Raw genomic sequence first — 23710 nt, 5'->3', positions numbered from 1 at the left:
GTAGCAGGACAAAATGTTCAGTGCTGTATATAGTCAGTCTGTAGAATATTAGAGCATATGACAATATGTTGAGGTCAAAATGCACTTCCCTTTATTTTCCATAAAACAGTTATAGATCCCAAGCCATCACTGCCAGTCGGGAATGTATCTCTTTATTCCAGATGTCTCTGAAGGTAGATTTATATACAGCCAACTAAGGGGGGAGAAGGCCGTGGGGGACTGGGAAAGGTTGGGAGATTAGAGCGGTAGTGTATCGTAGTGTAGGTGGTTGGATAAAATGCATTAGTTAGAAGTGACCTCAACTGGCTAAGACCTGAATATTCACGTTAGTGCCCATAACTAATGCCTTTACAAGTATTGTCATGGAGACACAACAGATTGAGTTTGATATTGTTGTTTTGTATTTCCCAGGGCGAAGCTGGTTTACTTGGACCCAGAGGCATGGAGGGATACGCTGGGCCTGACGGTCCCCCAGGACTAGTTGGGTTACCAGGATTTCCAGGGAAGACTGGGCGACAGGTAGGCATCATATCCTGTCTCTCTCACACACACACACAGGTAGCTACACTACAATTATTCCCGTGCCTGCAGACACTCACACACACACACACAGAATGGGGCCCTATAATCTGTCCATAAACAAACTCTTGCCCTGTCCGTGCTCTACAGTAGGTCACAGTAAGAGTCAGGGGATTATTACATTGTGTAAGCAAACTTTAAGAGAGCCATTCTCTCAGCATCGTTAAATGTCTGTGGCTGACAGTCTGACCCGCTCTCTGAATCAGAATAAAGTTTACAATCTAGTGACCCCTTTCTTATTTAGTTTTACCACGTCTCCTCGTTAAAAACCTCACTCGTCTATTTCTCTTGCGACATTACACACAATCACAACACTAGCTAGCGTCACAGTAAATCTCCAACAATGTCCAAACTGAATAATGGGCTGAATAAAGTTATGAGATTATCCCATTATTAAAGGAAAAATACACTCAAAAACGATATTATGGTATTTTTTTCATTAGTCCATGTCAGCAATCAAGTTTTCAAGATATTGGATTTTCAAGAAGCAAAGTGTCACTTGCCACATCATAATGATGATGCATAATGCATCACATGATGCAAAACGAATACTTCTTGAAAATCCTAAATCTTGAAAATTTGACTGCTGACATTGAAAACATTTTGGGAACCGTGGACTAATGAAGAAAAACAATCCTTTAAGTAGATTAAGACAACAACACATTATTAATGTGATTGTGGCTAGACTGCGACCAGGATGGAAAGACTCCTGTAATCCAGTAAATCAACATATCACAGGAGAAATGGAGCTTTAGAAGACTGAAATATGGCTGCCCCTCCTTTTCAAATCAAATCAAATACAATATTTGTCACATACACATGGTTAGCAGATGTTAATGCGAGTGTAGCGAAATGCTTGTGCTTCTAGTTCCGACAATGCAGTAATAACCAATGAGTAATCTAACCTAACAATTTCCCAACAACTACCTTATACACACAAGTGTAAAGGGATGAAGAATATGTACATAAAAATATATGAATGCGTGATGGTACAGAACGGCATAGGCAAGATGCAGTAGATGGTATAGAGTACAGTATTGAATGTTGCCATCAATCCACGGTTTCTAGTTTGGGAATGTTTTAATAGTTGTTGTGGGTACGACATCGCCGATGCACTTGCTAATAAACTCGCTCACCGAATCAGCGTATTCGTCAATGTTGTTGTTTGACGCAGTGCGGAACATATCCCAATCCACGTGATCGAAGCAATCTTGAAGCGTGGAATCAGATTGGTCGGACCAGTGTTGAACAGACCTGAGCGCGGGAGCTTCCTGTTTTAGTCTCTGTCTATAGGCTGGGAGCAACAAAATGGAGTCGTGGTCAGCTTTTCCAAAAGGAGGGCAGGGGAGGGCCTTATATGCGTCGCGGAAGTTCGTTTTTACTAGCCCTGGTAGCACAATCGATATGCTGATAGAATTTAGGGAGTCTTGTTTTCAGATTATTCTTGTTAAAATCCCCAGCTACAATGAATGCAGCCTCAGGATATGTGGTTTCCAGTTTACATAGAGTCAAATAAAGTTTGTTCAGGGCCGTCGATGTGTCTGCTTGGGGGGGAATATATGCGGCTGGGATTATAATCGAAGAGAATTCTCTTGGTAGATAATGCGGTCGACATTTGATTGTGAGGAATTCTAAGTCAGGTGAACAGAAGGACTTGAGTTCCTGTATGTTGTTATGATCACACCACGTCTCGTTAATCATAAGGCATACCCCCCCGCCCCTCTTCTTACCAGAAAGGTGATTGTTTCTGTCGGCGCGATGCATGAAGAAACCAGCTGGCTGTACCGACTCCGATAGCGTGTCTCGAGTGAGCCATGTTTCCGTGAAGCAAAGAGCGTCACAGTCTCTTATGTCTCTCTGGAATGCTACCCTTGCTCGGATTTCATCAACCTTGTTGTCAAGAGACTGGACATTGGCGAGTAGTATGCTCGGGAGCGGTGCGCGATGTGCCCGTCTCCGGAGCCTGACCAGAAGACCGCTTCGTCTGCCCCTTTTACGGCGTCGTTGTTTAGGGTCGCCGGCTGGGATCCGATCCATTGTCCTGGGTGGAAGGCAAAACACAGGATCCGCTTCGGGAGAGTCATATTCCTGGTCGTAATGATGGTGAGTTGAAGTTGCTCTTATATCCAGTAGTTCCTCCCGACTGTATGTAATAAAACCTAAGATTACCTGGGGTACCAATGTAAGAAATAACACGTAAAAAAACAAAATACTGCATAGTTTCCTAGGAACGCGAAGCGAGGCGGCCATCTCTGTCGGCGCCGGAAGTCTCCCTTCTCCCTCTTCTTCTGGGCGCCTATTCTTATACTGATCTAGCATCAGGTCCACCCTGTCCAGCAATTCTAATCTAAAAGGAGACATGGATCCTAGTTCAGCACTCCTGCACACTGGGAGGCTTAATGAATACGGATCCTGCTCCCAGCAGCTGTGTTTAAAGTGCTGAAGGATATTCGTCAGGAAATGACTGGTCATTAAATGGCTTATTTGATTTGATTGGGTTTCTGTGGTCAGAGATCAATGGGATTCTTGACACTAAAGTCTGCAGCCCTGAGTATGTGGGTATTTCATGCATGGATGTCCTTTAGTCTTCCCCTGCTACCCAGACAGCCAGACCGACAGTATTAGCCACCCTGTCTGTCAGTTACATAAGAAGCAGGTCTGGTGGCACAGAGGCGGTTAGGGAGGGAGTTCTTCACGGTGAAAACACATAGACTGTCTCTCACAGGGACGGATATCCCAGCAGGAAACAACCAGGGTGATTTTACACACATACTGTAACTACATTACCTCCCAAGGGAAAACAATACAGTCAGGACTACTGCTTCAGCTACCCGAGAAGAGCCGACCTATCGGAGTGTTTTACAGTACACTCTGTCCTCCTCCTCTTCCTCCTCCACTACTTGTTCAACTCTTCATCATTATCATCACCATTTTCTTCTTCATCCTCCTCCTCTTCTGTCTTCCCTTTCCTCCTATTTCTCTTCCTCTCCCTCCATGTCCATTCTCTGAATTGGTTGAATGGCGTAACCAGTGAATGGTACATGCCTGGCAGTAATTGTTTCTGTCTCTCTGTGGGTCTAACCTGTGTCAGGGGAACTCTAGTCATTAATGAAAATATGTAGGAGACAGAGGAGGACCATAGCATAGACCAGCCTCTGTGTCCCCCTGACCTGACCACCATCCCCCAAATCTAGTATTATCTTACTGACCAAACAGTCTGACCACTAGCTGTCTATCACTCTGTATTTTTCTATCTCCTTCTGTCTCTCTCTCCTCTCTGTCTCCTCTCTGTCTCTCTTGCTTCCTCTTTCTCTCCTGGTCTCTCCCTAATTAATTCCACTGGGTGCAGGTAGTACATTAGCTGCACTTTTGCCACTCAATCCTCTTAGCCAGAGTAGTAATGCTAAAGGGGTTTATTTATTATATTTGGGTAGCCTTTTACACTCATGCCTCTACTGGTTGAAAATTGCAGTTTTGGGCACTAATAAGCGCCTAAATTGAAACGTAATGACTGTACGGTAACATTATATACATGACGTCAGAGCCCTGGCTCTGCACTTCACGGCGCTGTATGGGTTTTGACTGATTGCCGTTCTGGTAATTGGGCAACTTTTGCAAATATTTTGTTGTCTGAGTGAGGGAAAAGCTGTAAATTAAGATGACTCTACGTATTTTGAAAGATGAGACGTTGAGGATTATAATAAATTCCACTTTGATGTCATACAAGCAAGCCAAACATCCATACGGTCCAAATATGCACTTCACATTTCCAAATCATATACAGTGTCAACGTTTATGATCACTATGTTTGATTTACAGTTACACGATGACATGGCGTTATACCCTGGGTTGTTCTGAACAGTATGATCACTATGTTTGATTTACAGTTACACGATGACATGGCGTTATACCCTGGGTTGTTCTGAACAGTATGATCACTATGTTTGATTTACAGTTACACAATGACATGGCGTTATACCCTGGGTTGTTCTGAACAGTATGATCACTATGTTTGATTTACAGTTACACGATGACATGGCGTTATACCCTGGGTTGTTCTGAACAGTATGAGCCTATGTTTGATTTACAGTTACTGTAACGCTCGTCTAATGCCTCCTCCTCGGACGAGGAGGAGGAGTAAGGGTCGGACCAAAATGCAGCGTTGTATGCAGACATAACGATATTTATTTAAACAAGACGAAACACGAATGAACACTTGAATAAACTCAAAACAACAAAACGACGTAGACAGACCTGAACATGTGAACTTACATAAACACGAAGAACGCACGAACAGGAACAGACTACATACACGAACGAAAACGAAACAGTCCCGTGTGGTGCGACATACACAGACACGGAAGACAATCACCCACAAACAAACAGTGTGAACAGCCTACCTTAATATGGTTCTCAATCAGAGGAAACGTCAAACACCTGCCCCTAATTGAGAACCATATCAGGCAACACATTAAACCCAACATAGAAACACAATACATAGAATTCCCACCCCAACTCACGCCCTGACCAACTAAACACATACAAAAACAAGAGAAAACAGGTCAGGAACGTGACAGTTACACGATGACATGGCGTTATACCCTGGGTTGTTCTGAACAGTATGATCACTATGTTTGATTTACAGTTACACGATGACATGGCGTTATACCCTGGGTTGTTCTGAACAGTATGAGCCTATGTTTGATTTACAGTTACACGATGACATGGCGTTATACCCTGGGTTGTTCTGAACAGTATGATCACTATGTTTGATTTACAGTTACACGATGACATGGCGTTATACCCTGGGTTGTTCTGAACAGTATGATCACTATGTTTGATTTACAGTTACACGATGACATGGCGTTATACCCTGGGTTGTTCTGAACAGTATGATCACTATGTTTGATTTACAGTTACACGATGACATGGCGTTATACCCTGGGTTGTTCTGAACAGTATGATCACTATGTTTGATTTACAGTTACACAATGACATGGCGTTATACCCTGGGTTGTTCTGAACAGTATGATCACTATGTTTGATTTACAGTTACACGATGACATGGCGTTATACCCTGGGTTGTTCTGAACAGTATGATCACTATGTTTGATTTACAGTTACACAATGACATGGCGTTATACCCTGGGTTGTTCTGAACAGTATGATCACTATGTTTGTTTATTGTGTAGAAAAGTCGCTGCGGTACACGCACCTGAATCCACTCATGACTCCTTTCTAATGCGCTCCAAAAATAACATATGTTTCTCTAAATTGCCTTGTGAAAGCCTAACACTGTAAGATTGTATTTTATAACTTAGCTAGTCATGTTGGCAATAGAACAAGCTTTCAAATCATGCCCACCTTACTCAGATTGCGATTTATAATGGACCGTTTTTGGATTGCATAAACAAACAACAGTAATTGTGTGATGGCGGGGATTCAGAGTTGTGTTCCAAATGAAACAACTACAAGTGTACTTGCTCTAATTCCTCAACAGCACAGCTAAGATAACTCAAAAATAACCTTATAGTTGAAGACTCTTCTTTGAGTCATAAAAGTGCATTGAAATTAGTTAGGAAATGTGCACATTTTGGAGAGTTGTGTGGACACTTGGAGACTCCAGTTAGTCCTCTCACTCAAATCCTTGCATTTTTTTTGTCTTATTTTGCACCTACGCCACATTTTCCAGTAATAGTTTTATCATGTTACTGAATGTATCCAGAGTATTTTCAGATTTCGCTATCAACAAATGCTGCAAAAAGTACATGTAAAATGCACATAAAATCAACAGTGTAATGTTTAGATGTTTGGATTCAGTCTTGTTTCAGGTGAACTGTTGTGTACTTATCTTTGGTCTAATAATTTTCCCTTTATCTCCAGACTGTTCCCTTTCAATTGCTACCATGGTTATGCATATGATTTTCATATTTCTTCTGTAAGAAATGTAAATGTAGCCCTATCCATATAGGCCAATTCCCACCGATTTAAAGGGTTAAGATGTCTGTCAAAAAGACGTGTTAAGGTTGAGAAAGAACAAAGTTGTTCTCAGACCAGAGCCCTTACTGTGATCAGGTGGATGGGACATTATTGCCCATGTGTCTCACTTGAGTGGGTTGTGTGTGAATGAGTGCAGATGGGCGTGTGTGTCGTGTATTTCCAGGCCAGAATTAAATCTCCCACTGATTTAATGACTGAGACAGCTACAGTACCTCTCCTTATGCAAGACCTCTCTCCAGCCCCGGGGATTGAGGTTCTACCAACAAACCTAGAGCTCTGTAATTCCAAACCACTTCCTGATTATTTTTTATCCCGGTGGTGACATGAGTTATCCTTACGCCTCACGGCCGGCGAGGCGAGACATTAACAGACGCTGCTGTACTTACGGCCAGCGGGCAGGCCACGGCTCATTCCATCTGTTATTCTAATATGACTGACTCCCCTCTCCTCAACCTGGGCTGCCGCTGGCCCACTGATGGAACAGGAAATTATTGTGGTCGCCGGCGGCTCTGCGCACTGTAACAGTTCAACAACAGTCAGTCATTTGTATTGACGTTTTATAAGCAAATGTCTGACCATTAAGTATTTTACTTTTCAAAGGCCTAGGCCATGAATCAGTGCTGATTGAATGTCACTGTCACTTGACAACATACCATTTGATTAGCAGTGTTTTTCATGCTTACCTTACAGCATGTCAACAATGATTTAGTGTGCCCATGTTGACTGTCTGTGCTATCTTTTGTCAGGGCCAGCGTGGCACCGTGGGGCAGGAGGGGTCGACAGGACTACCTGGTCCCAGGGGGGAACTTGGTCTACCTGGGTTGGTCGGAGAGAGGGGGCCTGCTGGAGAGAAGGTAATCTACTTAGCCTACACCCAGTACCCTCTTCACCCCACACCCTATGACCCCTCACCATTAACTTTACAGTACCACCCTAGCCTGGTCCCAGATCTGTACTATATAGCCAACTCCTATAGTGTTGTGCATGACAATGACCAGTGGAGTTGGCAGGACAGCACAAACAGATCTGGGACCAGGCCAGTCCCATCTTCTACCCTGTGACCTCTGACCCCTATGTATTGTTTCCAGGGGGAGTCTGGCTTGGCAGGAGAGAGGGGGACCCCGGGAATCAAAGGCATGGAGGGCTCATCCGGAGACCAAGGCAGGATAGGACACCCAGGACTCAAAGGACAACCAGTGAGTGTCCAGCGTCCATCTAGCCATTGTAGAATTTCACCAATGCTCCGCTAACTGGTCACAGGTTATTCACAGCATCATATATTTGCCATAAACAGCTCAGAAGCAAATATATGATTCAATGCCACCTTTAAAATTTCTTATATATTACACTGCTCAAAAAAATAAAGGGAACACTTAAACAACACAATGTAACTCCAAGTCAATCGCACTTCTGTGAAATCAAACTGTCCACTTAGGAAGCAACACTGATTGACAATACATTTCACATGCTGTTGTGCAAATGGAATAGACAAAAGGTGTAAATTATAGGCAATTAGCAAGACACCCCCAATAAAGGAGTGATTCTGCAGGTGGTGACCACAGACCACTTCTCAGTTCCTATGCTTCCTGGCTGATGTTTTGGTCACTTTTGAATGCTGGCGGTGCTCTCACTCTAGTGGTAACATGAGACGGAGTCTACAACCCACACAAGTGGCTCAGGTAGTGCAGCTCATCCAGGATGGCACATCAATGCGAGCTGTGGCAAGAAGGTTTGCTGTGTCTGTCAGCGTAGTGTCCAGAGCATGGAGGCGCTACCAGGAGACAGGCCAGTACATCAGGAGACGTGGAGGAGGCCGTAGGAGGGCAACAACCCAGCAGCAGGACCGCTACCTCCGCCTTTGAGCAGGAGGAGCACTGCCAGAGCCCTGCAAAATGACCTCCAGCAGGCCACAAATGTGCATGTGTCTGCTCAAACGGTCAGAAACAGACTCCATGAGGGTGGTATGAGGGCCCGACGTCCACAGGTGGGGGTTGTGCTTACAGCCCAACACCGTGCAGGACGTTTGGCATTTGCCAGAGAACACCAAGATTGGCAAATTCGCCACTGGCGCCCTGTGCTCTTCACAGATGAAAGCAGGTTCACACTGAGCACATGAGCACATGTGACAGACGTGACAGAGTCTGGAGACGCCGTGGAGAACGTTCTGCTGCCTGCAACATCCTCCAGCATGACCGGTTTGGCGGTGGGTCAGTCATGATGTGGGGTGGCATTTCTTTGTGGGGCCGCACAGCCCTCCATGTGCTCGCCAGAGGTAATCTGACTGCCATTAGGTACCGAGATGAGATCCTCAGAGCCCTTGTGAGACCATATGCTGACACATGCACATTTGTGGCCTGCTGGAGGTCATTTTGCAGGGCTCTGGCAGTGCTACTCCTTGCACAAAGGCGGAGGTAGCGGTCCTGCTGCTGGGTTGTTGCCCTCCTACGGCCTCCTCCACGTCTCCTGATGTACTGGCCTGTCTCCTGGTAGCGCCTCCATGCTCTGGACACTACGCTGACAGACACAGCAAACCTTCTTGCCACAGCTCACATTGATGTGCCATCCTGGATGAGCTGCACTACCTGAGCCACTTGTGTGGGTTGTAGACTCCGTCTCATGTTACCACTAGAGTGAGAGCACCGCCAGCATTCAAAAGTGACCAAAACATCAGCCAGGAAGCATAGGAACTGAGAAGTGGTCTCTGGTCACCACCTGCAGAATCACTCCTTTATTGGGGGTGTCTTGCTAATTGCCTATAATTTACACCTTTTGTCTATTCCATTTGCACAACAGCATGTGCAATTTATTGTCAATCAGTGTTGCTTCCTAAGTGGACAGTTTGATTTCACAGAAGTGTGATTGACTTGGAGTTACATTGTGTTGTTTAAGTGTTCCCTTTATTTTTTTGAGCAGTGTATATTTGACTTCAAATTATATTTCAATTTGCTACCTATTTCTTTCAATACTCAAACTACTTTCCCCCTTTGGTTGAATCTATTAAATAACAAATACAAAATAATAGTTCATGTAAATACAACCCATTTTTTCATCTTGTCCCAAGTTTACTTTTGACATTGGAATTACCTATTGAAATTGCTTCAATTGGATTACAAGCAATTTAACTAATTCCCTAGAAATTAAACAAGTAAGTTTGTTCAGTAACTTTAAATAATGTTTTCAAACATATTCTTTACAGAAGACCTTCACATTTAGTAACCACAATATCATAACCAAGCAATGGCTACCTTAACACATAAAGCTTATCAGGCTGTTTAATATAACATGCAGTTGTGCAAGTATCATTACAGATGCTGGCCGTGTACTAGTTTAAAATTGGATTACAAGTACAATAGGCCACAATAACACTCTCACGGGTGGGCAAAAAGAACACAGTGAAAGTCACGCCCCCAATTAGCCACACCTCCAAATAGTCTGATAGGCTGCCACAGCTACATTGCCCACACCAAGGTGTTGAAAGCAATTTAGAAACACTCATTCAATTCAAGAAATCACATTGATCTGATACATTTGTGATTAGCTGTGCAAACACAGGCCGTCTTCTGCCAGTGCTGAGGACAGACAGACAGACAGACAGACAGACAGACAGACAGACAGACAGACAGACAGACAGACAGACAGACAGACAGACAGACAGACAGACAGACAGACAGACAGACAGACAGACAGACAGACAGACAGACAGACAGACAGACAGACAGACAGACAGACAGACAGACAGACAGACAGACAGACAGACAGACAGACAGACAGACAGACAGACAGACAGACAGACAGACAGACAGACAGACAGACAGACATGGGACGGGGGAGGTGCTCAGACAGTGCTACTGTCTCCAGACTGACCGATAAGGGACCCACCATTCTTATGTCCTAGTTTCTGTGTCTGCTGGTTCCTTGGAGTTAGACAAGATAATGGATGAGAGGGCAACCAGAGAGCAAACCAGAGACCAAACCCCTGTCTGGAATACATAACAAGGAGGGAGAATATGGAACAGAAACTAGGTTAAAGGTTTCATAACATAGCCTACTAACTTCACACTCTACCTTTTTGAGGCAACAACCACAAATCAGAGCGATTTGTGGTTGCGTCTTGTGATTGAGTTGTGATTGTGATTGAGTTGTGACTTGTGATGTCTTGTGATTGAGTTGTGTCATTTTGTCTTGTGATTGAGTTGTGTCATTTTGTCTTGTGATTGAGTTGTGTCTTATTGTCTTGTGATTGAGTTGTGTCTTATTGTCTTGTGATTGAGTTGTGTCGTTTTGTCTTGTGATTGAGTTGTGTCATAGTGTCATATTGTCTTGTGATTGAGTTGTGTCATAGTGTCATATTGTCTTGTGATTGAGTTGTGTCATTTTGATCTGGTGATTGAGTTGTGTCATTTTGTCTTGTGATTGAGTTGTGTCATTTTGTCTTGTGATTGAGTTGTGTGTTTCATTTGTGTTCCAGTTGTACCAGAGTGTGTTTGTTTCTCTGGCCTGCAGGGGGAGCCGGGAGACCTGGGGATGATTGGCTTCTCTGGTTTTCCAGGACCTAAGGTGAGTCAGAGGCTCTGAGAGATCACCACAGACATTCACCATCCTTGTCTGCCCTCGATGAGCTTTTTGGCCTTATATATTAAGCTCCCGAGTGGCGCAGCGGTTTCAGTGAAAGAGGGGTCACTACAGTCCCTGGTTCAAATCCAGGCTGTATCACATCCGGCTGTGATTGGGAGTCCCAAGGACGGCGCATAATTGGCTGGTGTAGGCTCATTGTTATTAAGAATTTGTTCTGTGTTTTGTTCTGTGTTTTTCATAGGGACCAAATGGAGATTTGGGTTTCAAAGGCATACCTGGTCCTAAAGGTCCTGTTGGCATTCTGGTAAGTACAGAATCAGCACTTACTGTTAAGATGGTGCCGAAGAGGATGGCTGACGCTTTACATGTTCCTAACCAATTGTGCTATTTTGTTAGTTTTTTTGCATTGTTTGTAACTTATATTTGTATTTATTTTGTACATAATGTTGCTGCTACCGTCTCTTATGACTGAAAATAACAGCAATTACTCACCACGAACTGGAAGATACTTTTTCCTTTAAGGAGTCCGACGAGAAGGATATACTGTTCTCCCGGGAACAGGCCCAAATCCCCGTCATTTGGATGAAGAAAAGACAGAGGAAAAGAGGACACAGATCGGGCTGCCTTCTGAGAATACGTAGGCGAGCGAGTAAACTCCCACTGCCTTCCGTTCTACTTGCTAACATGCAATCATTGGAAAATAAAATTGATGACTTTGCAACCAACGGTACATTAAGAACTGTAATATCTTATGTTTCACCGAGTCGTGGCTGAACGACGACACAGATAATATAGAGCTGGCAGAATTTTCCATGCACCGGCAGAACAGAGATGCTACGTCTGGTAAGACGAGTGGTGGGGGTGTGTGTCTTTTTGTCAATAACAGCTGGTGCGCGATGTCTAATATTAAAGAAGTCTCAAGGTATTGCTTGCCTGAGGTAGAGTACCTTATGATACGCTGTAGACCACACTATCTACCAAGAGAGTTCTCATCTATATTATTCGTAGTCGTCTATTTACCACCACAGACTGATGCTGGCACTAAGACCACACTCAACCAACTCTATAAGGCCATAAACAAACAAGAAAATGCTCATCCAGAAGTGGCGGTTCTAGTGGCCGGGGACTTTAATGCAGGAAAACTTAAATCAGTTTTACCACATTTTTACCAGCATGTCACATGTGCAACCAGAGGGGAAAAAACTCTAGACCTCCTTTACTCCACACACAGAGATGCATACAAGCTCTCCCCCGCCCTCCATTTGGCAAATCTGACCATAATTCTATCTTCCTGATATCTGCTTACAAGTAAAAACTAAAGCAGGAAGTACCAGTGACTCGCTCAATACGGAAGTGGTCAGATGATGCAGATTCTACGCTACAGGACTGTTTTGCTAGCACAGACTGGAATATGTTCCGGGATTTATCCAATGGCATTGAGGAGTATATTTCTTCAGTCATCGGCTTCATCAATAAGTACATCAACGACGTCGTCCCCACAGTGACTATACGTACATATCCCAATCAGAAGCCATGGATTACAGGCAACATCCGCATCAAGCTAAAGGCTAGAGCTACCACTTTCAAGGAGCGACACTAGTCCGGACACTTATAAGAAATCCCGCTATGCCCTCAGACGAACCATCAAACAAGCAAAGTGTCAATACAGGATTAAGATTGAATCCTACTACACCGGCTCTGACGCTCATCGGATGTGGCAGGGCTTGAAAACTATTACGGACTACAAAGGGAAACCCAGATGCGAGTTGCCCAGTGCTGCGACCCTACCAGACGAGCTAAATGCCTTTTATGCTCGCTTCGAAACAAGCAACACTGAAGCATGCACGAGAGCAAGTTCCTTGGTGTCCATCACCAACGAACTATCATGGTCCAAACACACCAAAACAGTCGTGAAGAGGGCACGACAAAACCTTTTCCCCCTCAGGAGACTGAAAATATTTGCCATAGGTCCCCAGATCCTCAAATAGTTCTACAGCTGCACCATCAAGAGCGTCCTGACCGGTTGCATCACCACCCGGTATAGCAACTGCTTGGCATCTGACCGTAAGGCACTACAGAGGGTAGTGCGTACAGCCCAGTACATCACTGGGGCCAAGCTTCCTGCCATCAAGGACCTATATAATAGGCGGTGTCAGAGGAAAGCCCATAAAATTGTCAGAAACTCCAGTCACCCAAGTCATAGACTATTTTCTCTGCTACCGCACGGCAAGCGATACCGGAGCGCCAAGTAACGGACCAAAAGGTTCCTTAACAGCTTCTACCCCCAAGCCATAAGACTGTTAAACAATTAATCATATGGCCACTGAACTATTACATTGACCCCCCCCCCTCCATTTGTTCTGTACACTGCTGCTACTCGCTGTTTATTATCTATGCACAGTCACTTTACCCCTACCTACATGTGCAAATTACCAGAGGTGGGACCAAGTCATTGTTTTACAAGTCACAAGTCTTAGCACTCAAGTCCCAAGTCAAGACAGGCAAGTCCGAGTCAAGTCTCAAGTCAAGACTGACAAGTATCAAGTCAAGTCTCGAGTCCTAAACAAGTCATAATGTGCTCTTCACCAAATGTAGTACCATTTCATATTTTTAACAAGATTAATAGTTAGTATATTACATTTACGCAAATCATGAATGCTTTTGAAAACATATTTATTACTTTCCAAATAAACGTAATATTTCCATGGAATCGGGCGATGTAGGCTTGTACACAATCGCCCAACCGTAACACACACACACAGGTTACAGTAGGCTAACATATGTCAATGGCTTTAAAAACAGCAGTAACATCAGGCAGGATAGCCAGTTGTAGTAGCCAGTTGTAGCTCAATCTTGGGTGCAATGATCACGTTACCGCACTGACTGACTGTGTGGAGGCTCATTGATTTAACGTTACGTTAGCCAACATGCAAACACTGGCAAAGTTATGAATGATATAGCTGTCGGCTATATTAGCCACGACTTTACCGTTCTTTGTGCATCTTCAAATGTCGAATAAAGCTCCGTCTGTCATTTTCTATGTTTGGGCTTGGGGAGGGTATTAAGTCAGTTCGAGTCAAAAGGCTCAAGTCCAAGATAAGTCACGAGTCATTGGTGTTAAAGTCAAAGTCGAGTTGCAAGTCATCATATTTGTGACTCGAGTCTGACTCGAGTCCAAGTCATGTGACTCGAGTCCACACCTCTGCAAATTGCCTCAACTAACCTTTACCGCCGCACACTGGTACCGGTACCCACTGTATATAGCCTCGTTATTGTTATGTTATTGTGTTACTTTTTTATTATATTTTATTTTTTACTTGAGTTATTTGGTAAATATTAACTCTTCTTGAACTGCACTGAATTGCACTGTTGGTTAAGGGGCTTGTAAGTCAGCATTTCACGGTAAGGTCTACACTTGTTGTATTCGGCGCATGTGACAAATAAAGTTTGATTTGATTTGTTGCAATAAATTATGTTTAAAAATTGTGTGTGTGCTGATCTCTCCTCTATCTGTCTGTTTCAGGGTTTCAGTGGACCTGTTGGACCAGAAGGGATGATCGGCCCAATGGGGAAACCTGTAGGTTCAGTGTGTGTGTGTGTGCACATGTCCGTGTGTGCTTGTGCTTGTCTATGTATCTGCCAATTTTACTCTATACACAGAGACAGAGAGAGAGAGAGAGAGAGAGGGAGAGTTAGTTCAGGTGGAATGGTCCATTTTAAGACCGGGCACTCTGCCCTGTCTGTCTTGTGAATGTGGCTTTTGTTGAACTAACTGTCTGGAGTGTTTCCATAACGGTCATCCCCTGAGTTGATAAGCCCCTCTGTTGTCAAAGTCAGACATTTTCTAGACTAGAGAGAGAGAGTGTGTATTCATGACTCCTCAGGCATAAACCATAAATCAATCAAGTTCAAGCCTCAAGTGGTACTTTCCATCATTGCAATTCTCCTGGGAGTTAGTTTGGAATAGAGATCTGTCCAGTCTAGTCACACTTTGCTACAGTACCTGATGTGTCACTAGTAAGTTGTGCTTATATGAAGGGCTTTATACTGTAGGAATAACAGAGTTAGAAGAACCAACCACTCATGGAAGGAACTGGACAAATTGTCCCAAAACAGAGCGGAGAACATGCATGGATGACCTATGCTGCTCATGTCCAGTGTACTGTTCATCACCTGCATGGAATGGAGGGATACCCAGAATAATTGGGGTACTTGTACTTTGAAAAGAAACCAGTGTATTTTAAAAGTCTTATTTTCTCCTCCACAGGGACCGAAGGGTCCAAAGGGAAGCCATGGGGAAATGGTGAGATCTGAATCCAATACTTGGTTGTTTTCTTTTCTGAATACGTTCTGTAGAGTTATATAATCCATTGGAAAGAAAGCAGTCTATGCTACACTCGGTAGGCGTTGGAAAACCACAAGGTTATATGTGAAGTACAGCGTAGGTGTTTAATCTATAAACTATAGATGACACCTCCTGCAATTACGTGGCCTTGTTTGGTTTGTGTGAACTGTAGCTATGGTCAGTGTTTCCTGAGGTAATAACCACGCTACCTGGGTAGACTCATGGTGAAAGTAGCTGTTGCAGAGCGATTTACAGTACACTGTGGGCTGTGCATGGAGCCTTACTGCCTCTCATGTAAGCAGTGTACAGGAAATGCCTTGTCATAATGTTAGTGCTGTGATACTCTGTGGGGATTAATGGGTCATGGCTAGAAGGGATCCAGCTTTTGCATTTTAGCTAACCCTAACCCTTTTCCTAACCTTAACCTAATTGTCCTAACCTGCTACTTTAATTCTCCTAACCTGCTGTGTAAGTTCTCCTAACCTGCTACGAAAAGTCAAATCTGACATTAATTTGACAAAAGCTGGACCCCTTCTAGCCATGACCGTGTTAATGTACAGTATACTGTTCCCTATCACTCTGCCGTGTAAACTGTCTTAAGATTCTCACAGCTCACGCTCTGCCGTGTAAACTGGTTTAAGATCCTCACGGCTCTATAAGCCCCTTCGAGACTCATAGGCAGTTACACACAAACAGTAGAGAGAGAGAGAGAAAAACACAAAAGCACACACAGTAAACAGACACACACAAACTTACACACTTCCAGGCAGCTCCTCAGGGGCCTAATAAGAACCAGCTGCCTGCAGAAGGCTGCTGCTATAGTACTGTGCCGTCAGTTCCCTCATCAGCCAGTGGGGGCGGTAGAGCTCCATTACAGAAACACAAAGAGAGCCCTCAACACAGAACCCTTTGTACTGACTGCAGCTCTTCAGCTCTTCAGACTGTAAAGTATGATTATGATAGGATCGTTTAGACTAGAGCAGCTATTTTATACAAAATGTATAATGTTAATATCAACACACACTCAGGGGCCAGTTTATTAGGTACACCACCTGTTCACGGAAATTGATCACTCCTGTAGACAGTCAGGTGGCCGTGGCTTGCTATATAAAGCAGGCAGACAGACATCGAAGCATTCAGTTACTGTTTGATTGAACGTTAGAATGGGCAAAACGAGTAAGCTAAGCGACTTTGAGCGTGGTATGATCGTCGATGCCAGGCATGCCAGATCCAGTTTCTCAGAAACAGACACCCTCCTGGGCTTTTCACTCATGACAGTGTCTAGGGTTTATAGAGAATGGTGCAACAACAAAAAATACATCCAGTCAGCATCAATCCTGTGGGCGAAAACAGCTTGTTGATAAGAGAGGTTGAAAGAGAATGGCAAGAATGGTAACAGGCGAGCCACGAATAGACAAATAACGGCACAGTATAACAGTGGTGAGCAGAATGGCATCTCGGAAGGCACAACTCGTTGATCCATGTCAAGGATGGGCTATTGCAGCAGACGACCAGACCGGGTTCCCCTCCTATCAGCTAAAAACAAGAAGAAGCGGCTCCAGTGGGCAAGTGATCACCCACACTGGACAATTGGGGATTGGAAAAACATTGCCTGGTCTGACGAATCCCGGTTCCTGTTGCGTCATGCTGATGGAAGAGTCAGGATTTAGCATAAGCAGCATGAGTCTATGGAATGTTTTGCTGGCACACGTTAGGGCCCTTGATACCAATTGAGCAATGATTGAACGTCACACCCCGGATAATTCAGATGGTTCTGGAGGCAAAATGTCCAACCCGGTGCTAGATGGGTCTACCTAATAATTTGGCCACTGAGTGTATATTTCAACAAATACATTTTTTGCAATCTTTGTGAATTTGAGAGCACTAGAGAGTAGTGGAGGTGCATCAGATATTCTATTTATTGTGATGTCATTGCTTGGACACCATTGTAACACCATGTTGTTGTGTTTGTGTATCAGGGACCCCAGGGGCCACAGGGACATCCAGGGCCCAGAGTAAGTGTCCCACCCCTTACTATGTCCTAACCTATTTTACTGGTTCCCTACTACTTACAGTTACTTGACAGTTCTATGGCAGTTCATAGAGAATGAGGTTCGTCGTCTTTTGAAGACATACAGTGGGGCAAAAAAGTATTTAGTCAGCCACCAATTGTGCAAGTTCTCCCACTTAAAAAGATGAGAGAGGCCTGTAATTATCATCATAGGTACACTTCAACTATGACAGACAAAATGAGAAAAAGAAATCCAGAAAATCACATTGTAGGATTTTTAATGAATTTATTTGCAAATTATGGTGGAAAATAAGTATTTGGTCAATAACAAACAAGCAAGATTTCTGGCTCTCACAGACCTGTAACTTCTTCTTTAAGAGGCTCCTCTGTCCTAAACTCGTTACCGGTATTAATGGCACCTGTTTGAACTTGTTATCAGTATAAAAGACACCTGTCCACAACCTCAAACAGTCACACTCCAAACTCCACTATGGCCAAGACCAAAGAGCTGTCAAAGGACACCAGAAACAAAATTGTAGACCTGCACCAGGCTGGGAAGACTGAATCTGCAATAGGTAAGCAGCTTGGTTTGAAGAAATCAACTGTGGGAGCAATTATTAGGAAATGGAAGACATACAAGACCACTGATAATCTCCCTCGATCTGGGGCTCCACGCAAGATCTCACCCCGTGGGGTCAAAATGATCACAAGAACGGTGAGCAAAAATCCCAGAACCACACGGGGGGACCTAGTGAATGACCTGCAGAGAGCTGGGACCAAAGTAACAAAGCCTACCATCAGTAACACACTACGCCGCCAGGGACTCAAATCTTGCAGTGCCAGACGTGTCCCCCTGCTTAAGCCAGTACATGTCCAGGCCCGTCTGAAGTTTGCTAGAGAGCATTTGGATGATCCAGAAGAAGATTGGGAGAATGTCATATGGTCAGATGAAACCAAAATAGAACTTTTTGGTAAAAACTCAACTCGTCGTGTTTGGAGGACAAAGAATGCTGAGTTTCATCCAAAGAACACCATACCTACTGTGAAGCATGGGGGTGGAAACATCATGCTTTGGGGCTGTTTTTCTGCAAAGGGACCAGGATGACTGATCTGTGTAAAGGACAGAATGAATGGGGCCATGTATCGTGAGATTTTGAGTGAAAACCTCCTTCCATCAGCAAGGGCATTGAAGATGAAACGTGGCTGGGTCTTTCAGCATGACAATGATCCCAAACACACCGCCCGAGCAACGAAGGAGTGGCTTCGTAAGAAGCATTTCAAGGTCCTGGAGTGGCCTAGCCAGTCTCCAGATCTCAACCCCATAGAAAATCTTTGGAGGGAGTTGAAAGTCCGTGTTGCCCAGCAACAGCCCCAAAACATCACTGCTCTAGAGGAGATCTGCATGGAGGAATGGGCCAAAATACCAGCAACAGTGTGTGAAAACCTTGTGAAGACTTACAGAAAACGTTTGACCTCTGTCATTGCCAACAAAGGGTATATAACAAAGTATTGAGAAACTTTTGTTATTGACCAAATACTTATTTTCCACCATAATTTGCAAATAAATTCATTAAAAATCCTACAATGTGATTTTCTGGATTTCTTTTTCTCATTTTGTCTGTCATAGTTGAAGTGTACCTATGATGAAAATTACAGGCCTCTCATCTTTTTAAGTGGGAGAACTTGCACAATTGGTGGCTGACTAAATACTTTTTTGCCCCACTGTCTTTGTATCTGTTTATTTTGTGTTTATGTCAAAATCCTCTCTGTGTTCTCTCTCCCAGGGCCACCCTGGTGCTCCAGGCCCGACCGTAAGTATCCTGTTTGATTCACAGATAGTCATCAAATGACATAATTCAAACAAGGTGTTGTAGCAAACAAGTATTGGTTTGCCTAGGCAACACCCCCCCCCCCCTCCCCACTCTCTGTGCAGCAGCAGCACACATAGGAATAGAATGAATAATACATGCTTGGAACCTCTAACCCTGGGAATTGACCCTTCGCTAAGAAACCAATTTGTCACTTTGTAATTTGGGTGAACCATCTTTTTAACCAAAAAACTGTTATTTGGAAGCCCAATGAGTCAACCATTTGGCTGTAATAGAAGAACACTTAATGATCCAACTGTTTATTTCCTTTCTTCTAAGTGTCAGGAATGGGTTTCAAGAGAGACAAGGTTTGGAAACGCCTGTTGTACATGACTTTGACTTCTATTCAGGGAAACAACATCCTGAAGACATTGGTGAACTTTTGTTAGACATAACTGCAACTTTTGTTGCACATCAAGCACCCAATGGGCACAAATGTCAATTCAACGTAATTTCATTGAAATGACGTGGAAACAATGTTGATTCAACCAGTGTGTACCAAGTGGACATTGTGTGAGCTCTGGTTTCCAAAATGGGTCAAAACATTTACTGGCTCCTGTGAGTTCATGGCCATGATCAGTTATTGCCAGTTTCAATGCTTAATTGACCCTTCGCTAAGCCTCGCCCCAGAATGCTGGCCAACCAAACGCATCGCTCCAATGGAGAACAACTATCATCGAGTATGACATCTCAGACAAGCTCATGTTTGAAATACATGAAAGCCAGTGAGAAAAACTGAATTTTCTTCTAAAATAAATGGTTTAAATGGCTAAATAGTTGAACAGTGCACCATGGGTACTTGACAGTGTGATTTCTGAAATACAGAGCCTGTTGATGATGGAGTATTTTTCGAATACAAAAGTATTCTCTATCTCTCTCTGTCCTAGGCTTGGTGCCAGGCTAAGCTTAGATAAGGCTTTTGATGGAATGGGAAAAAGCAACAGTCTTATAGCTGGAGGGTCAGAGGTAGCATAGAAGCGGAGCATACAGTGTAATCTGTGTGGCCTTCCTTTCCCTGTGCTCTGGGAGCTGTTTCAACAGTTGTATAGAACCAATCAATTTAAACTTCAATACTACAATGGCATTTCTGTTATGTAATAATCAGGGAGGAGGCTTTCAGTGACATTGATTAGTATGCCCCTACTAAGTTGAAGAATGTGTAGATTTGTTGATACAGGCCTCTGGTTTACTGCTTTCTGCTTATTACTGCCTCTGAGATTAAACTGTATTTGTTGGTGTTGTATCCTCAGAGACGAATCGAGTACAACTCTCTGTTTGAGTCCAATGGTGCCTTGAGGACAGAGGTAAAGCACTCACTGTTGGTCTATACACGAGACAGAAGTTTCAACTTTAGACAACATATTTACCATATGTAACATTCACTGTTGATATATCTTCACTCTAATGATATTTACTGTTAAGTGACAATTTTCAGTAAAACAATTTACAAAAATCTTCCTGTTAGTTTTTTGCTCTTTTATACTATGTATTTTCACTAATGTGTGGGTGCCTGTCACTACCTTGCCTCCAAATAAACCTTATTGAATTGCGTGTAACACATGCAAAACACATTGCTTTCAACTTTTCTAAATACCTTGACATTGTGTTTCTGTGGTTGGATATGAGTGTGCCTCTATGCATGCACACTTGCATGTGTCTGTATGAATTCATGCTTATGAAATGTTTGATTCATCCATGTGTCCATGCTTTGGATTGGCTGTCTCTGTGGCTTTCTCCTAACCTCTTCCCATGCATGCTGCAACACTCTGGACTGTGTGGACTATGCTAACCCTGCTGCCTAGATCTACCAGAACACGGAGATGTCCCTCTCGGACCAGAATGCAGGGATCTTTAAGACCCTGCACTACCTAAGCAGTGTGATCGAGAGCATGAAGAAACCGCTCGGAACCCGGGAGAACCCGGCACGGTTTTGCAAGGACCTGCTGGACTGCCAACAGAAGCTCTCTGACGGTGAGAACCTCATAGAACCGATTTACAGAATTGATCAATTTAATGGACACTTTTCCCCGATCTGCATCAATATTAGTAATCTTCACAGATTTACTCAGTAGAATAGACTGTAGTTGCTATCTTAATTTGACCAGGGAAATAATCCTGCAGCAGCAGGAATTGTGTGGATTATAATTAATGGATATTTTTGTAGGGGTTGATACATTTTTTGTTAGGGCAAATCAAGTCTTGACAATTTAAATTGGAAATTACAAACTGTAGAAGCCTTTTTGAACCTTGAATATGCCACAAGTCTGCATTTACTACTTTGCTGGAAATGTCCTGCAACAACAGAGTGATCAAATTAAGATCCAACACCTGTACCTCTGTAGGACTGTACTGGATCGACCCTAACCTGGGATGTCTGTCAGACGCCATTGAGGTCTTCTGTAACTTCACGGCAGGCGGGCAGACATGTCTCCACCCAGTAGCCTCTAACAAGGTAACATAGCACTGCACTCCATCATCACAGGGGCTCCAGTTGGTCCATAGCAGCACTAATTCAATAAACAGATTTTATCTAGGTTTAAAGAAAAACACGTTCACATTCACAAATCCTGACTTCCACTTAAGTCGAATTCTCACTAACACATCTGTTCTTCCTTCCCTCTGCAACTTCAACAGTATTGTACGGTTTTCGGGAAATAGGAGGATGCGTCAAGGGTGAGGGATTCGGAGAGGATCCCTGTGAATAGTAGATCTGTGCCAGCACAGAGGGATAGGCCAATGAGTGATATATGCTTTAATAAGGTTGGCTTCTTAGTGTTCATGGCAATGGTTATCAACTTTACTGTAGAAATGAAACGTAAATCACAGAAAATAGATATTGTGGTGGCAGCTGCAGAGAAGTACTTGGGGTATGAGATTTTACTTCAGAAGAGTTACATTGTGTGTTGAGTGGTAGTGTCCCGTCCTCTCAGGCCGTTGGCCTGGGGTAGGATCAGATAGGGTTAGGAGTGGAATAAGGTGATGCGTTTTAATGAGTATAGGGTTAGCTGGTAGGGTAATTAAAATATATGTATATTATTTGGTTCCCCTTTCCCGTCGCAAAGTGTAATGGATCTATACTATAGTTCAGTGGAAATTGAACATATTGGATGCCAACCACTGTTAAACTTCACCGAAGAAGACATGGATTGTGTATGTTTGCTATTCAGAGGGTGGATGAACAAGACAACATATTTAAGTGCCATTGAACAGGGTATTGTAGTAGGTGCCAGGAGCACCAGTTGAGTGTGTCAAGAACTGCAATGCTGGTGGGTTATTTTACACTCAACAGTTTCCCATGTGTATCAAGAATGATCCACCACCCAAAGGACATCCAGCCAACTTGACACAACTGTGGGAAGCATTGGAGTCAACATGGGCCAGCATCCCAGTGGAATGCTTTCGAAACCTTGTAGAGTCCATGCCCCGACAAATCGAGGCTGTTCTGAGGGCAAAAGGGGGTGCAACTCAATATTAGGAAGGTGCTCCTACTGTTTTGTACACTCAGTGTCAAATTGATTGTCAAGCTCAACACAGTCACTTATAGATGATTTGAACATGATGTGCGAAAAATGCTAATATCATTCATGTGACTTGAATGGGATTTGTGCCACAAATGGTAACATGTCAGTATGTGGAAACAGTGCCAGTGAAACTAAACCAAAGCATCGATTAATGCGATCATACCTTGTCCATAGACTGCTTACAGGGTAAGGAAACCAATTTGTCACTTTGTAATTTGGGTGAACTATCTCTTTAACTGTCACGTCCTGACCATAGAAAGTCTGTATTTTCTATGGTAGAGTAGGTCAGGGCGTGACTAGGGGTTTTAGTCTAGTTTATTATTTCTATGTTGGGTTCTAGGTTTAATTTTCTATGTTGGGGTTTGTGTATGATTCCCAATTAGAGGCAGCTGGTAATCGTTGTCTCTAATTGGGGATCATACTTAAGTTGCATTTTTCCACCTGTGGGTTATGGGATATTGTTTATGTTTAGATGCCTGTTAGCACTGCATTTGTTGTCACTGTTTGTTTATTGTTTTGTTTTTTTGAAGTTTCACTCACTATTAAAATATGTGGAACTCTACATTCGCTGCGCCTTGGTCCATCTCCACAAATGACCATGACATTAACAAAAAAACTGTTCTTTGGAAGCCCAATGAGTCAACCATTTGGCTGTAATAGAAGAACACTTAATGATCCAACTGTTTATTTCCTTTCTTCTAAGTGTCAGGAATGGGTTTCAAGAGAGACAAGGTTTGGAAACGCCTGTTCTATTCAGGGAAACAACATCCTGAAGACATTGGTGAATAGCTTCTGACTTTTGTTGCACATC

General features: G+C 43.4%; 1 protein-coding gene across 3 annotated transcripts in view; it reads left to right on the top strand.

Annotated features, from left to right (window-relative positions):
- Positions 1-23710, top strand: part of LOC120055000 (collagen alpha-1(XXIV) chain-like) — a 234981-nt gene that overhangs the window by 203010 nt on the left and 8261 nt on the right. For 2 of the 3 annotated variants that reach the window (XM_039002817.1, XM_039002816.1), the window contains 12 exons: positions 412-519; positions 7326-7433; positions 7668-7775; positions 11083-11136; positions 11396-11458; positions 14678-14731; positions 15422-15457; positions 17479-17514; positions 19295-19321; positions 20629-20682; positions 21181-21349; positions 21721-21830. In XM_039002817.1, coding sequence (XP_038858745.1) covers positions 412-519; positions 7326-7433; positions 7668-7775; positions 11083-11136; positions 11396-11458; positions 14678-14731; positions 15422-15457; positions 17479-17514; positions 19295-19321; positions 20629-20682; positions 21181-21349; positions 21721-21830 — 927 coding nt within the window. Of the gene's footprint in view, positions 1-411; positions 520-7325; positions 7434-7667; positions 7776-11047; positions 11137-11395; positions 11459-14677; positions 14732-15421; positions 15458-17478; positions 17515-19294; positions 19322-20628; positions 20683-21180; positions 21350-21720; positions 21831-23710 lie in introns of those variants that run through there. The other variant, XR_005477653.1, reaches the window with a different exon arrangement.

This window comes from Salvelinus namaycush, chromosome 10, assembly GCF_016432855.1.
Source record: "Salvelinus namaycush isolate Seneca chromosome 10, SaNama_1.0, whole genome shotgun sequence".
Lineage (NCBI taxonomy): Eukaryota > Metazoa > Chordata > Actinopteri > Salmoniformes > Salmonidae > Salvelinus > Salvelinus namaycush.
Note: the sequence above shows the minus strand (reverse complement) of the source record. Positions and strands in the feature narration are given on the sequence as shown.